Source organism: Humulus lupulus, chromosome 7 (genome assembly GCF_963169125.1).
Source record: "Humulus lupulus chromosome 7, drHumLupu1.1, whole genome shotgun sequence".
NCBI lineage: Eukaryota > Viridiplantae > Streptophyta > Magnoliopsida > Rosales > Cannabaceae > Humulus > Humulus lupulus.
Genome location: NC_084799.1, coordinates 2,683,028 through 2,696,262, shown reverse-complemented (window position 1 = coordinate 2,696,262; position 13,235 = coordinate 2,683,028). Strand labels below are relative to the sequence as shown.

Sequence of the window (13,235 nt, the reverse complement as noted above, 5' to 3'; positions counted from 1 at the left end):
TGTCCCTAGCTTAAATCAATTGGTATCGCGCTGGTGCCCCACGACCCATACTTTTTTAACGAACTGGGGAGAGTTTTCTATAACGTTGGAAGATGTTTACGCACTTCTTTTCTTGCCCATCTGTGGTACTGCTTCTACCATTGCCCCATCATCAGATGAAGAGAAATCTCTGATGTCGTCCTTGAAGGCGTCTGTTGAATCTCTAAAAAGGAATAAGAAGCAGTTTGACCTTCCTGACTGGGTAAGACACTTTCATAAAGAGGATGGTAGGGATCTTGTAGAGTTGGCAGCAGGCATCGCTTTGTGGCTAAGTAGGTATGTTTTTCATCCAAAAAATTCTAGGACAGTTCACAGTGATGTACTCCCTCTAGCTTGTAAACTTGCATGTGGGCAACAAATCCCTTTAGGTGCTCTCTACCTAGGAACGTTATACCACAACTTAGACTCCCTAGTTCTTGAAATAAATTCAAAGGGTACAAATATGGTTAGTACGGTCGATGCATGCTTCCTTCAAATGTTTATTTGGGAGCGTTTTGCAAAGCTCTCCCCACCGCGTAAGTGTTTGAATAGTGATAACCCTCGTCCTTGGTCATGGGCTCGTTCTCGTCCGAAGAAGTCAGTAAGATTGTGTGACATTATTGACAATGTTTCGGAATTTACCTTTCGTCCATACCTTACCAACACAGACATTTATTTCACTTTGGACATGTACCCTGGAGGCGTGGTATCATTGACGGAAGATGTTCGTTTATCTTTAGATATTTCCCCTGGAGGTATAGGCTTCTGGTTTGCTATATGTCTACCTCGTCACATATTATATCTCCTTGATAATGCTAAATCAGCATCTTGGTCATTTACTGCATATCGTCCTGATCGTGTGGCTAGACAATTTGGTTTTGATCAACATGTCCCTCATCATCGAAAATTGGGGGACTTAGAAAAAGCTAATAATTCATGCCTGTTAAACTACCTCCAGTCTTCAAAACGCTCTCGTACCTTGTTCTGCCTTCCTTGTAAAACAAGGCATGGTGGAGTATCTTCAAAATTTGTTGATTTATGGCTGAAGGAACTCGAGAATCGTTTGTCGGAACATGTCTCAATTCACGCTAATGTCCCTATCCAATCTGCAGGGCTTACTCCTGGCGAGAATATTGGTCTATCATCCATGGACCCTCAAGAAGTAGTGCCTTCAGCGTCCATTGATCTTGGTATATTGGTTGAATAATGCAACATTATTGATTTTAATCACTGTTTCGTGCATTGGCTCACATGCTCACAATATTTCAGGTCGTGACAACTTGGAGGAGGCAACTGGTGAAGATGAGATCAATCGATCCAATACTGTTTTCCCTTATGACATTAGGCCTTCTGAAGTTCAAGGAGCTACTAGATCTGGTACATGTTCATTAACTTGATGTCGCCGATATATGTATATATATATATATGTTTGCTCTTCAGTTTATATATAAATTTGCTTTGTTTGACAGATCTTCCAGATGAGGGAGATACTATGGGCGCAACAGATGTACGTGTCCCTATTCAGGAAGCATTGTCTTCAGGACTTGATGCTCGCTATTATCATGTCTCTTCTGGCTTTGCCAATGGGTCTTTACGGACTGATGTCGTAAGAGCCTTGGCAGGGAATTTAAATGACGCATTTCGGGGTGATCGTCGAAGTACTGAGAGAAGTACTAGAGTTCAATCGAATCTTAATGAGCCACAGATCCTTCTTCCCCCGCACATTAGTGGTGACAATGATAACATCACAACCCAGGTGCGTGCTCTTGATTTATCAGTTCTTGAGTCATGACATATATATATTTATTTGCTCTCCATTTTCTTGTAGGCCACTATGGCCTGTATTACTCCGACCCTTCATTGTAGCTCCAGTGAGGACATCAACGTAGTTGGGACTGTTATGGCGCCTGGTATGTCGACTTTTCCTTCTTACAAATGAGAAAAGTATTCACGTTATCCCTTTGGAGTTTGCTAACAGTTTACCACCTTTATTTTTCAGCTTCTTTTCATACTTCATCGATGGTACGAATCTTTTTATATCCATGCTGCACATATTTATATCTAAAATGCATATAAATTTCCTACTTTGTTCTCTTTCGTAGTCAACAGAGTTCCCGGATTTTACTAGAGCTTTTGGTCCTTTATCTCAACTCCAGACCATTACTTCAAGTAATATAGCACCAAGGACTGATGCTGGCCAAAATATTCAAGAGACATGTTCATCAGTTTCTTTCACCAACCTCCTCACTGCAGACCTTACCGAAGAAGAATCGGGGCAGAGTCTTACTTTAACGGAATTGATGGGCACAGATGCTCTTCGCTTACGCCATCTTGAACCTCAAGCATCACAATTTTATTCACTTTATTCAGCTTTGGACAAAGATTTCGCGCGTCATTTCAAAGACATCTCTTCCTTTAAAAAATTGCACTTTATCTCCTTAGCCTTGATCACACTGCCGTTACTTCAAATGAAACATGAAATTTCCGAAGTCTATTGTTTTCAAATGTTAGAGCAATGGGAGGTAGCGTGCTTATCTCTTCCTTTTAAACCTCTTATATTGAGCAAGCTTGTGGAGTCCTATAGTGAGGCTGTCCGTTCTTCCATCGATCGTCGCCATATAGTTGAGGAACTTGCTAGTGTGCGAGAAGCACGTGATGCCAAGCTCAAGAAGATTGAGCAATTGTCTAAAGAGGTAGAAGAACTAGATGGCAAAGTAGCAATTTTATCGCAACAATACCAAGAACATGGACCTTTTTCGAGCACTTGGTCATATGCTGCTTGATGTCATGCTAGTTTTTTTTCGTATACTCTTATTTGTCAATCTATTCATTTTAAACACACTAATTATTGATAGCTCTTTATATATACCTATTTTTGTTTAATGCCATTGATAGTTTTTTTTTTCTTTTTTTTTTGTGTTTCATGTTTGTATGCATACATATGTGCTAGCAAAAATAAATAAAAAAAATAAAAATAAAAAAAAAATTGTTCTTATGCATATATTTATGTGTACATGCATCTATATATATATAGACGTTTGTATTTTACTTGTCTTGTATGTACACTTTTTACAAGTATGAATGTATGTTTTTTTTTTTATTTGGATACTTGGTAAAAAGACAACCTTGTTTCACATGTTCGTGATAAAAAAAACAAAGTTATGTGAATCACACATTTTATTGCTTGTAGTTAAGATTTTGTATCGTACTAAGAAAAGTATTTTTTCACATACTTGATATTTGTAGGAGGAAGTGTCGATCCACTGTTAGGATTTAGGAGAATGCAGTAGCCACTATTTTTAATTTCTTCAATAACATAGGGCCCTTCCCAATTTGGCACAAACTTTGTTGCGTGCATACCTCTCATCACATGATCTGTAGCTTTTAGGACTAGCTCTCCCTTTTGAAATATCCTTGGACGCACTAGTTTATCATAGGCTCGAGCCACACGCCGTTGATATTGTAGCAGGTTATCTTTGGCTTTTTCCCTTCGTTCATCCACCAATTCCAATTCTTCTAGCCTTGCTTGATGCACATCCATTCCTACTGCCATGGCTAACTTGGCGGAAGGTACAGCTATTTCCGCAGGTAATACTGCTTCTGACCCATATACCAAGGAGAATGGTGTAAATCCTGTTGATCCCCGTTTTGAAGTGCGATAAGCCCATAGAGCAAGAGGGACAAATTCATGCCAGATTGCGGGACTATCATGTACCATACGACTCAAAACTCGTAATAGTAACTTGTTAAAAGCTTCAGCAATACCATTCCCTTGTGGGTAGTACCTAGTTGACTTTCCATGGGAAATTTGATAATCTTCTAATAAATTTTTCGTCGCTTTTCCCGTAAAAGGTGTACCATTATCTGACAAAATTCTTTTTGGTATTCCAAATCGACAAATAATGTGTTCTAGAATAAAAGTTGCCACAGTTTCTGTAGAGGCCTTCTTCAATGGGATTGCTTCCGCCCATTTTGTAAAACATTCTGTTGCTGCTAAGATCCAAATTCTTCCTTGAGAAGGAGGTGAAATCGGTCCTATGAGATCCATGGCCCAAGTGTGGAATGGCCAAGGAGTAGTCACAGATTGTAGAGAGATTGCTGGAGCATGTATCTTGTTCCCGAAAATCTGACATTTTTGGCATTCTCTTGCAAACTTCATTGCATCCATCTCCATGGTTGGCCAATAGTACCCTATGCGCACCACTTCTTCATACAGCTTTCGTCCTCCTTGATGTTCACCGCAATCCTCATGGTGGATTTCTTTCATAACTTCCTCTGCTTCTTCATTGCTAATGCAACGCAACAACTTCCCATTGAATCCTTTACGATAAAGGTCATTGTTGTCTTTTAAACAATACTTGCTTACATGTCTTAGCAACTTTTCCTTTTCTTTCTTATCACAAGGAGTCACTTTATCTCGAAAATACTCTTGGTATGGCCTCCTCCAGTCATCGATTTCGGTGATTAAGATCGCCTCAGTGCTATTAAATATGAGTTGACAGTTCGGGCAATCTTTTTGCAAACTTGCAGCATCTTCCTCCATATTTTCCCAATAGTACCCCGCTCTTTGCAGCCTTCTTGATAATTTAGGGCCCTCTATCCCACAAGTAATATCATGAATTTCCTCCATTCGTGCAATAGCTTCTTCTTGATTTAAACATCTTGCCAATACTCCATCCGCGGATCGGTGATAAAGCGTATCTTTAATCATAATGAAATGTCGTCTTTCTTTGAAACTGGTCATTTTTGGTTCGGTAAGTTTATTCACTATTTGTTGCTGCCATTCCTCGAGTTCAAACCCTCTTTTGTATGCCAAGATAACTGAACACTTTTGATTGATTATTTTGCATACCAAATTTTGAGTTTCAGACACCTCGACCTTAGAAGCCATGGTAGCTAAAGCATCAGCATATCTGTTTTGCGTTCGAGGCATGTGTTCAAACTGACATTCCTGAAAATTCTTTGCTAATTCTTGGACCATTGCTCGATATATCGCCAGTGATGGTTCCTTCACAGAAAATTCTCCTTTGGCTTGCTGGATGACGAGCTTAGAGTCTCCTTTAATTACAACTCTTTTTACTTCCATGTTTAGTGCAGCCGTCATACCCAAAATAAGTGCCTCATATTCAGCCTCATTATTAGTACAATCAAAAGACAATTTGTATGCCTGAGTATGATTCTTACCTTCTGGGTTGGTCAATACTATTCCTGCACCTCCCCCATTGGAGGTTGATGATCCATCAAATGTTATTACCCATTTCTCTTGTATTTCGTCATCGCAAACCATAGCTTCGGGTAACCCTCCTGGGATTTCTTTTGGGGTCCAATCTTCGTCATTATTGGATGAATATGTTAGCAAATCAGACAAGGCTTGACTTTTTTGTGCTCTTGGGTACATGACGCTGATATCGAACTCGCTGAGCATTAGTATCCAGCGAGCTATTCTACTAGAAGGTATGGGTTTATTCAGCATGAACTTTATGGGGTCTGCTTTAGTCATTATCACTACTTTATGTGCTACCAGGTAGTGTCGCAATGGTTGAGCTGTGTACACCAAGGCCAAACACTGTTTTTCAACATACGGATAATTTATCTCGGCCCCTTTCATTCTCCTGCTGAGGTAATACACAGGTTTCTCTTTCCCATCAACCTCCTGTGCTAATAGCGTCCCAATAGATGTTTCAGTAACAGTCAAATATAATAGTAGTGGAACTTTTGGTAGGGGCGCTATCATAACCTGAGGGGACGATAATACAGTTTTTATCTTGTCAAATGAGCTTTGCTGTTTTTCTCCCCAGCCAAAGGGCACTCCCTTTTGCATTAATTTTTGGAGCGGGCTTGTGAGTTCGGATAAAGCTGGTATGAAACGTCGTAGGTATGATACTTTCCCAAGAAAACTTTTCAATTCTTTGGATGATTGTGGTACCCTTATGGCTAATATAGCTTTGGTCTTGTCTTCGTCAATGCTTATACCATTCTTATGTACGACGAATCCCAAAAATTTCCCTGCATTTACGCCAAAGGCACATTTGAGGGGATTCATCTTGAGTTTGTACTTTCTACATCTTTGGAATGTTTTCTCAAGGTCATGAATATGGTTGAACTTGCTCTGTGATTTGACGACAATGTCATCAACATATACCTCAATACTTTCATGTATCATATCATGGAATATTGCTGTCATCGCTCTTTGATAGGTGGCGCCAGCATTTTTCAAACCAAATGGCATAACAGTGTAGTAAAAGTTTCCAAATGGTGTTCGAAAGGCTGTTTTTTCTGCATCTCCTTGAGCCATTTGAATTTGATTGTACCCACTAAACCCATCCATAAAAGAGAACATCTCACAGTTTGATGTAGCGTCAATTAGAGTATCAAGGTTCGGCAAAGGAAAGTCATCCTTTGGACAAGCTCTGTTAAGATCCCGATAGTCGACACAAATTCTTATCTTCCCATTCTTCTTCTTTACTGGGACAATGTTAGCCAACCATATTGGATGCTTGCATGTACGAATGAATCCTGCTTTTAGTAATTTTTCAATTTCTGTCTTGATCTGAAGCTGAATTTCAGGCCTATAATTCCTTGGGGTCTGTTTTATTGGCCTAGTCTCTGGTAGGGTACTTAAATTATGTGTAACCAATTTAGGATCTAATCCAGGCATATCTTCATAAGTCCATGCAAAAACATCTCGATATCTGTATAATAACTCTATCAACTCACCTCGCATTGCCACAAGTAAGTCAGCCGAAATGAACACAAGTTTCTTTTCTTCGGGGTTTTCTGCCAAGTTAATCTCTTCCAATTTATTGATCTTATACTTTGGCTCTTTGTGTGAGGTTGACTCGTCCTTCATTCTTATGCCATTTTGAAGATGTAATGGGGCCAAGCCACCCTCAATTTTATCTACTACAGCAATGGTGGGGTCAGGTATTGATGCTGACCCCACACACCGTCATAATCGATACGCCTTTTTTCCGTTGGGTAAAATGACCTTTTCTACCTTTCTTTCTTTCTTGGGTTTAACAGTTGGAGGCTCGCTTATCATATCATATTCTTCCCATTTTGGTAAGCGCACCCCTCGTGGTCTTGTTACCATTTCCATGTTATTTTCTGAGAGTTCATCAAAGAACATTGCTTCGGCCATGTAAGCTTCCTCCCTAGCGAATGGTGCTTTGGTAGCCGTGATATGAATGTCCTTTCCACGAATATGTGCCTTGATACATTGGTGCAACGTTGATGGCACACAATTGTGTGTGTGAATCCATTGCCTCCCGAGTAAGAGATGATATGATGTATCTGCTTCTATCACATGAAACCGAGTGGGACTTCTTATTGGTCCCACCTCTAGCTCGACAGTAACATATCCCATTGTTTTTACTGGCTTTGCAGCAAAGCCAGTCAGTGTGATTGTTTGTGGAACAAGCCCTCCTTTCACTATTTTCATGGCAGAGTAGATCCCTATTGGCATAAGATTCACTGAAGCCCCATTATCTACCAAGGCGCGTTTGAGTTTTAGTCCATTAACCTTGGCCTCAACATATAGTGGACGATTGTGAAGAAATGGAGATGTTTGTATGTCAGCACTGGTAAAAATGATTGCTCCTTCAGACTTTTTAGCAATATTTTGTATCGGGTGTCCTACTACATAACATGAAGGACCATGACGTTGAGCGATTTGAACTAATGCTTCTGTGGCCTCTTTTTTCGCATCTTGCCCAAACTCTAAGCAATCAAAGAAATTTCGAAATAACTTAGTTCGTAGTAATGGTTCAACCATGTTTTTGTACTCACTTATGTTAGGAGGCTCTTCTTCGACTTCTTCGATAAGTATGTCTTGAGATATTCCTGTGAGGATGAGAGGAGATTCCTCTGTGCATGTCATAACAGTTCCTCCATTTTGGTGTTGGGGAAATGGTCTTTGTTCCACTGTATTTGGATCTATGATGATTTCCCCTTTTTCTAGTCGCTCATGGAAGATCTTTCTAAGAGTGTAACATCTCATTGTTGGATGATTAATTTTTCGATGATAATGACAATATAAGTCATGTTGTTTTTCTTCTGGTGTAGGCAAATTTGCAACGAACGGCAAGGTTACTTCCCCATCTCGAATCCATAATTCTAACAAACTACAAACTCTTTCTTTGCTGCAAGGAAATTCTGGCGGTTTATTATTTTGCCTGGTTCTTTTGCGTGCCTCAAAATCTTGCCTTCCTTGAGCTAGTGCTATGTCAACACCGCGTTTTGCTCCCTTCCATGGACGGTGTGCTTGATCGTTGGTGTTTGTTGGTTTGGCAAGGCGAGATACTGTGGCTTCAGTATTCCTTGACTTGGCAATAAGTTCTGCAAAATTATAGATAGCATGATTCTCAATATGCAAACGGTACTCATCAAGCATTCCTTTGATGCACATCTTAACCAGATCTTTTTCGGGCATGGTTTCGGCACAGTCGAGGGCCTTTTCTCGAAATTTTTGCACGTATTCAATAAGTCTTTCTCCTATGTTTTGTCTTTCTCCTGAGAGATCAGCTATACTCCACTTATCTTCTATCATAAAGAATTTGGCACAAAATTGAGAGACTAAATCATCCCAACTCTGTATACTTCCTGGTGGTAGGCTCGCATACCAGGAATAAGCCCGATCAGTGAGAGACTTTGAAAATTCGCGGATCCTTAGCTCAAAATCATGTGCATAGAGCCCTAGATCATCAATGAATTGAATAACATGTTCTTTGGCATTGCCAAATTTTCCATTATATTTTCGAAATGTTGGGCTCATGTAGCCCCGTGGATATGGTTTCACCGCTACTTCCATAGGGTACGGTGGATGAAAATCAATGGAAGTTACTATCGATGATGACTTACCTCTTTCAGCCTTAAGAAGGCCGATTAGTTCATCCTTTGTAACAAATTCAGAGACAGATCGTGTCTCTTCACCAATTCTTTCAGCAATTTCAGATGTTCTATTGCCTCTTGCATTGTCGGGTGTTGTTTGGATACGTTGTTCAGTAACGTTTATATGCCTCACTGGAGAGCCATTTGTCCCGCGCTCATCTGGTAGGCCAATTCTGTCGGCAATAGCTTCTTGGTGTGCTTGTGGTAAAAGGGTACTTAGTAATTGCATCATGCCATCTTGAGCCCTCTGAAGTTTTTCGAGTCTTGCCAGCACAACGTTGTCTGCATTCGTTGCATTAGTATTGTTGGTGTTGTTGTCATTTCGTAAGTTCTCTAATTGATTTCGAGTTTCCTGCTCACGGATGTCCATATAGGAAGACATTTGAATTCAAACAAGAGAACAAACTTGAATACCCTACCTTGATTTAGATGTAAGTAGATTAATAATATCCCCAGCAGAGTCGCCAAAATGTTCAGGGGTTCTAACTGAACATTTAATAATAATGCAAACAATATAATAAACTATTGATTATATGTGCTCATGATGAATAAATAAAAATAAAAATAAAATAAAACAACACACATTTACGTGGTTCAGCAATATATATGTGATTATTGCCTACATCCACGGTAGCAAGAATTGTCTTCTTATTATTAATAGAAGATTACAACAAGGGAGCATAGCCCATCATCTTTATCGCTTAAAGAGCTTAGAGAGATTTGTGGTATAGATTGCTCTTCGTATCTTAGGACGTTTATTTTACTGGATGTAGCTAGCCTGTAGTAAATTTGTAACAAGCTAGGTTATGCAAGGTTGGAGGATGCATATATATATATTTATTTTTGCTGGCTAGATTATGCAAGGTTAGAAATATATACGATCTTATAGTAAGCTAGGCTATGCAAGGTTGGAAATATAAGCAAGTTGGATTATGCAAGGTTGGCAACACATATGAATTTGTAGCAAGCTAGGTTATGCAAGGTTGGAAATATATTGGTAATCGAGTTTGCAGTCAGGCTTGAGCGAGGGTTGGAAATATATCTATATGTGTAAGGGTGAGAAGGCGTGGTGTAGGTTATGATGATCAACCTAGTCTGCTTGAGAAAAGCTGGCTTAGGCTAAGAAGAGCTAGTTTATGGAGAGGCACGCTAATGATGAGTATGGATGCTATCTTCCCTTCTCTCTGTCCCATTGCTTCTGTTAGCCGTCCTTTTATAGGCCAGGGCTGCTTGCTAGAGAAGCTAAAATGTAACTTGCAGGAAAAGGCTAGAATGCAACACGTAGCTTGCAAGAAAAGGTTAAAATGCTACACGTGTTATCTACCAAAGCTTGTCTATTTCTGCAAGCTTCCTTCATGGCATTCTTGTAATAAAGGCTATGTATCATGGACATTCTCATTATTGCACAATTCCCTTTTTAACCCTGTCTATTATTTTACGCTTCAACAATGTGTTCAAGAAAATCCATTTCTTAGACTAAATATGAGAAGGGCTGTTCAGATGCTTGAAACGCCATTATCTTTTTCAAATTTTCCTAAGGCTGGTATTAGTTTGTGGTGTACTTTGTATGTAAGTCTTAAATCCTACCATGTCAAATAATCTGGCTAAATCAAATACGTTGATACGTTATCTCCTGATACTTTCAAGTCACTTGTATTAGAAAATACAATTATAAGAGTCAACCTTTAATACCTAATATGCCATTTAATATAATAATTTAATCCAGTATGTCATTTAATATTCTAACTTGAGATTGGTGACACACAAATTTTAACCTTTACGACCATGACTCTTATTAATTTCTGAATAGCTACACATGCATTGAGCTAAACAACACGCAGTGATTTGAACTTCTTATGCACGCTTAAGTTAATTATGTGCCTCTCGATTACTCAATATAAAAGTAAAAATAAAGAGACCCAAATCATAACAAGTGACAAAGTTGAATGTATCCTTGTCTTGTCTTAATTTGCTTTGCTTGGACATCAATGACTGTGTCTTCTCAACTTGTATTCCTTCTTATTCCCTTGCTCTTTTTTCTGTCAACAAACTATGTTTTTGCTCAAACCAATAAAGGCAAAGTGAACTTGGGAACTTCCCTCTTTGCAGAAGAGAATTCTTCCCCTTGGCTCTCTCAGAATGGCGATTTTGCTTTCGGGTTTCGTCAGCTTAGAAACCAAGATGATGATATCCTCTTCTTGCTGTGCATATGGTATGCCAACATACCTAACAAAACCATAGTTTGGCATGCAAATGGAGAAACAGACCCGGTCATGGTGCCGAGGGGATCTCAACTCAACCTCAGTGCCAATCATGGGCTTTTGCTGACTATGATGTTGTGGAGCTCAGGAATGGTGGTTGGCCTGGATCAGCTGATTACATGAAAAGATTCTTGCTTGAATGACTGTTTATGTGTTTCTGCTGTTGTCAGAGGAGGTACCTGTTGGAAGAAGAGGTTTCCTTTGTCAAATGGGAGAGTGGATAATACTAATCCATCTATTGCTTTCATCAAAATTCGCAAGGGTAACTCTACTTTTCCTACTTTATTTGTAACAAAAGTGATCAAGAAAAACCAGAATGGTTTGATCCATGTTATATACTAGGAATATTAAGTGGATCTGTATGTGTTAACTTTATGTTACTTGGTGCAATTTGTGTGGGGATTTTACTCGCTCGCAAGAAGAAGAGTGAAAGGTCTCCTTCTCCACAAGATGATCCTGAATCGAATTTGCGATGCTATAGCTACAAAGAACTTGAAGAAGCCACAGATGATTTCAAAGATGAACTGGGACATGGATCTTTTGGCATTGTTTACAAAGGCCACCTCATACAAACTAATGCTAGCATTGTCGTGGCTGTGAAAAAATTGAGTTCAATACTAAAAGATGGTGAAAGAGAATTCAAGGCTGAATTGAAATCCATTGGCCAGATACATCACAAGAATCTTGCTCGCCTACTAGGATATTGTAATGATGGACCTAATCGTTTGTTGGTGTACGAGTACTTGAGCAATAACACTCTAGCAAGCTTTTTGTTTGGTGGCATCATAAGGCCTTGTTGGAACCAAAGAAGTGAACTTGCTTTAGGAATTGCAAAAGGGCTCTTATATTTACACGAGGAGTGCAACACTCAGATCATTCACTGTTATATAAAGCCACAAAACATACTTCTTGATGAGTACAACAATGCCAAGATATCTGATTTCGGTTTGGCCAAACTTTTGATGATTAATCAAAGTCATACACATACAGCCATTAGAGGAACAAAAGGGTATGTTGCACCAGAGTGGTTTAGGAAGGAGTACAACAATGTCTATGTATTTTCCTCTTCTTAAAAGCCTCTAATTTTTAGGATATAACATTCTACATCATTTAATTATTTAGAAGCAAAGCCTTAATCTCATAATTTAGAAGTAAAATTATTGCTTTGCTTGAAAATTCATTTATTCTCTCTCTTTCTTAAGCTATAATCTTTGTTATCAAGTATCATGATCACTGTTAAATACAAGTCCCCAGTATGAACTGTATTCTGTTAGAACTACATGCAAAATATTGTTACAACTAATTTTTTGCCAGCTCAACAACAAACAGATCAAAAGCTATTCAACATCAAGAAAAACACAACCGAAAATATTATTCTACTTTAGCCTATAAATACATGTAATCTAAAGAGAGAAGAGGCTCATCATGTTTGTCTTTATGCACAGAGAAATTTGAGAGCTTTGAGAGTTTTTTTTTCCCGCAAAAGAAAAAGAGAGAAGATTATTAGAAGAGTGATAGGGTTTTCTGATTTAAGGGAAAACGGAGAGAAATAAGGGGAAAAAGGAAAGGGAGTACCTGATGATGTTGTAATCATGATCTTGACTGCTTAGTTGTAACAATTTCTCCATTGATTAGTGGATTTGGAGCTCTCAATCTCTGAGGCGAGCTCAAGAGGACGTAGCCCCAAATATTTTGGTGGTGAACCTCTATAAATCTCTGTTTGTATCTCCCTTCCCTTACTCTTGATATATTTGTTTCTGGTTTGTGATTGAGCTTGAGATTTCTGGGTTTGTGGTTGAATATCTCGGTGTTCTTCTGGGTTAGGGCAGAGAGGGTAAAAGGGTTTTTTCTCTCAATTTTTCTTCTCTTTCTTCTCTGCAAAATTCAGTCGATTAGGTGAACAAACAAGAATAAAAGCAGCCTAATAAAACAAAGGTTCAGTAAAATAAAGGCAAAGGTCAGTTTTGACCTTGGTGTTACTGATGTGTTTGAGAATTGTGTAGGGTCATATAGGTAAAATCCCTACAATCACAAACCAATTTATCAAATAAAATTAAGGAAAAATAA

The 13,235-nt window shown here is 38.9% G+C and overlaps 2 protein-coding genes across 2 annotated transcripts; one reads left to right on the top strand and one right to left on the bottom strand.

Moving 5' to 3' along the window:
- Window positions 1-3,226: 3,226 nt before the first annotated feature.
- LOC133789644 (uncharacterized) lies at window positions 3,227-6,868 on the bottom strand. The gene has a single exon (XM_062227430.1). The coding sequence runs from the start codon at window positions 6,866-6,868 to the stop codon at window positions 3,227-3,229; it is 3,642 nt and encodes a 1,213-aa protein (XP_062083414.1).
- Window positions 6,869-10,895: 4,027 nt separating this feature from the next.
- LOC133789643 (G-type lectin S-receptor-like serine/threonine-protein kinase RLK1) lies at window positions 10,896-12,241 on the top strand. The gene is made up of 3 exons (XM_062227428.1): window positions 10,896-11,242; window positions 11,339-11,430; window positions 11,511-12,241. The coding sequence occupies exons 1-3, from the start codon at window positions 10,896-10,898 to the stop codon at window positions 12,239-12,241; spliced, it is 1,170 nt and encodes a 389-aa protein (XP_062083412.1).
- Window positions 12,242-13,235: the final 994 nt, after the last annotated feature.

Coding starts and splice junctions, on each gene's coding strand:
- LOC133789644 (XM_062227430.1), bottom strand. CDS start 6,868: ATGAAGGACGAGTCAACCTCACACAAAGAGCCAAAGTATAAGATCAAT.
- LOC133789643 (XM_062227428.1), top strand. CDS start 10,896: ATGACTGTGTCTTCTCAACTTGTATTCCTTCTTATTCCCTTGCTCTTT. Junction 11,243..11,338: donor GGGCTTTTGCTGACTATGAT/GTTGTGGAGCTC, acceptor TGCTGTTGTCAG/AGGAGGTACCTGTTGGAAGA. Junction 11,431..11,510: donor TTTCATCAAAATTCGCAAGG/GTAACTCTACTT, acceptor GTTATATACTAG/GAATATTAAGTGGATCTGTA.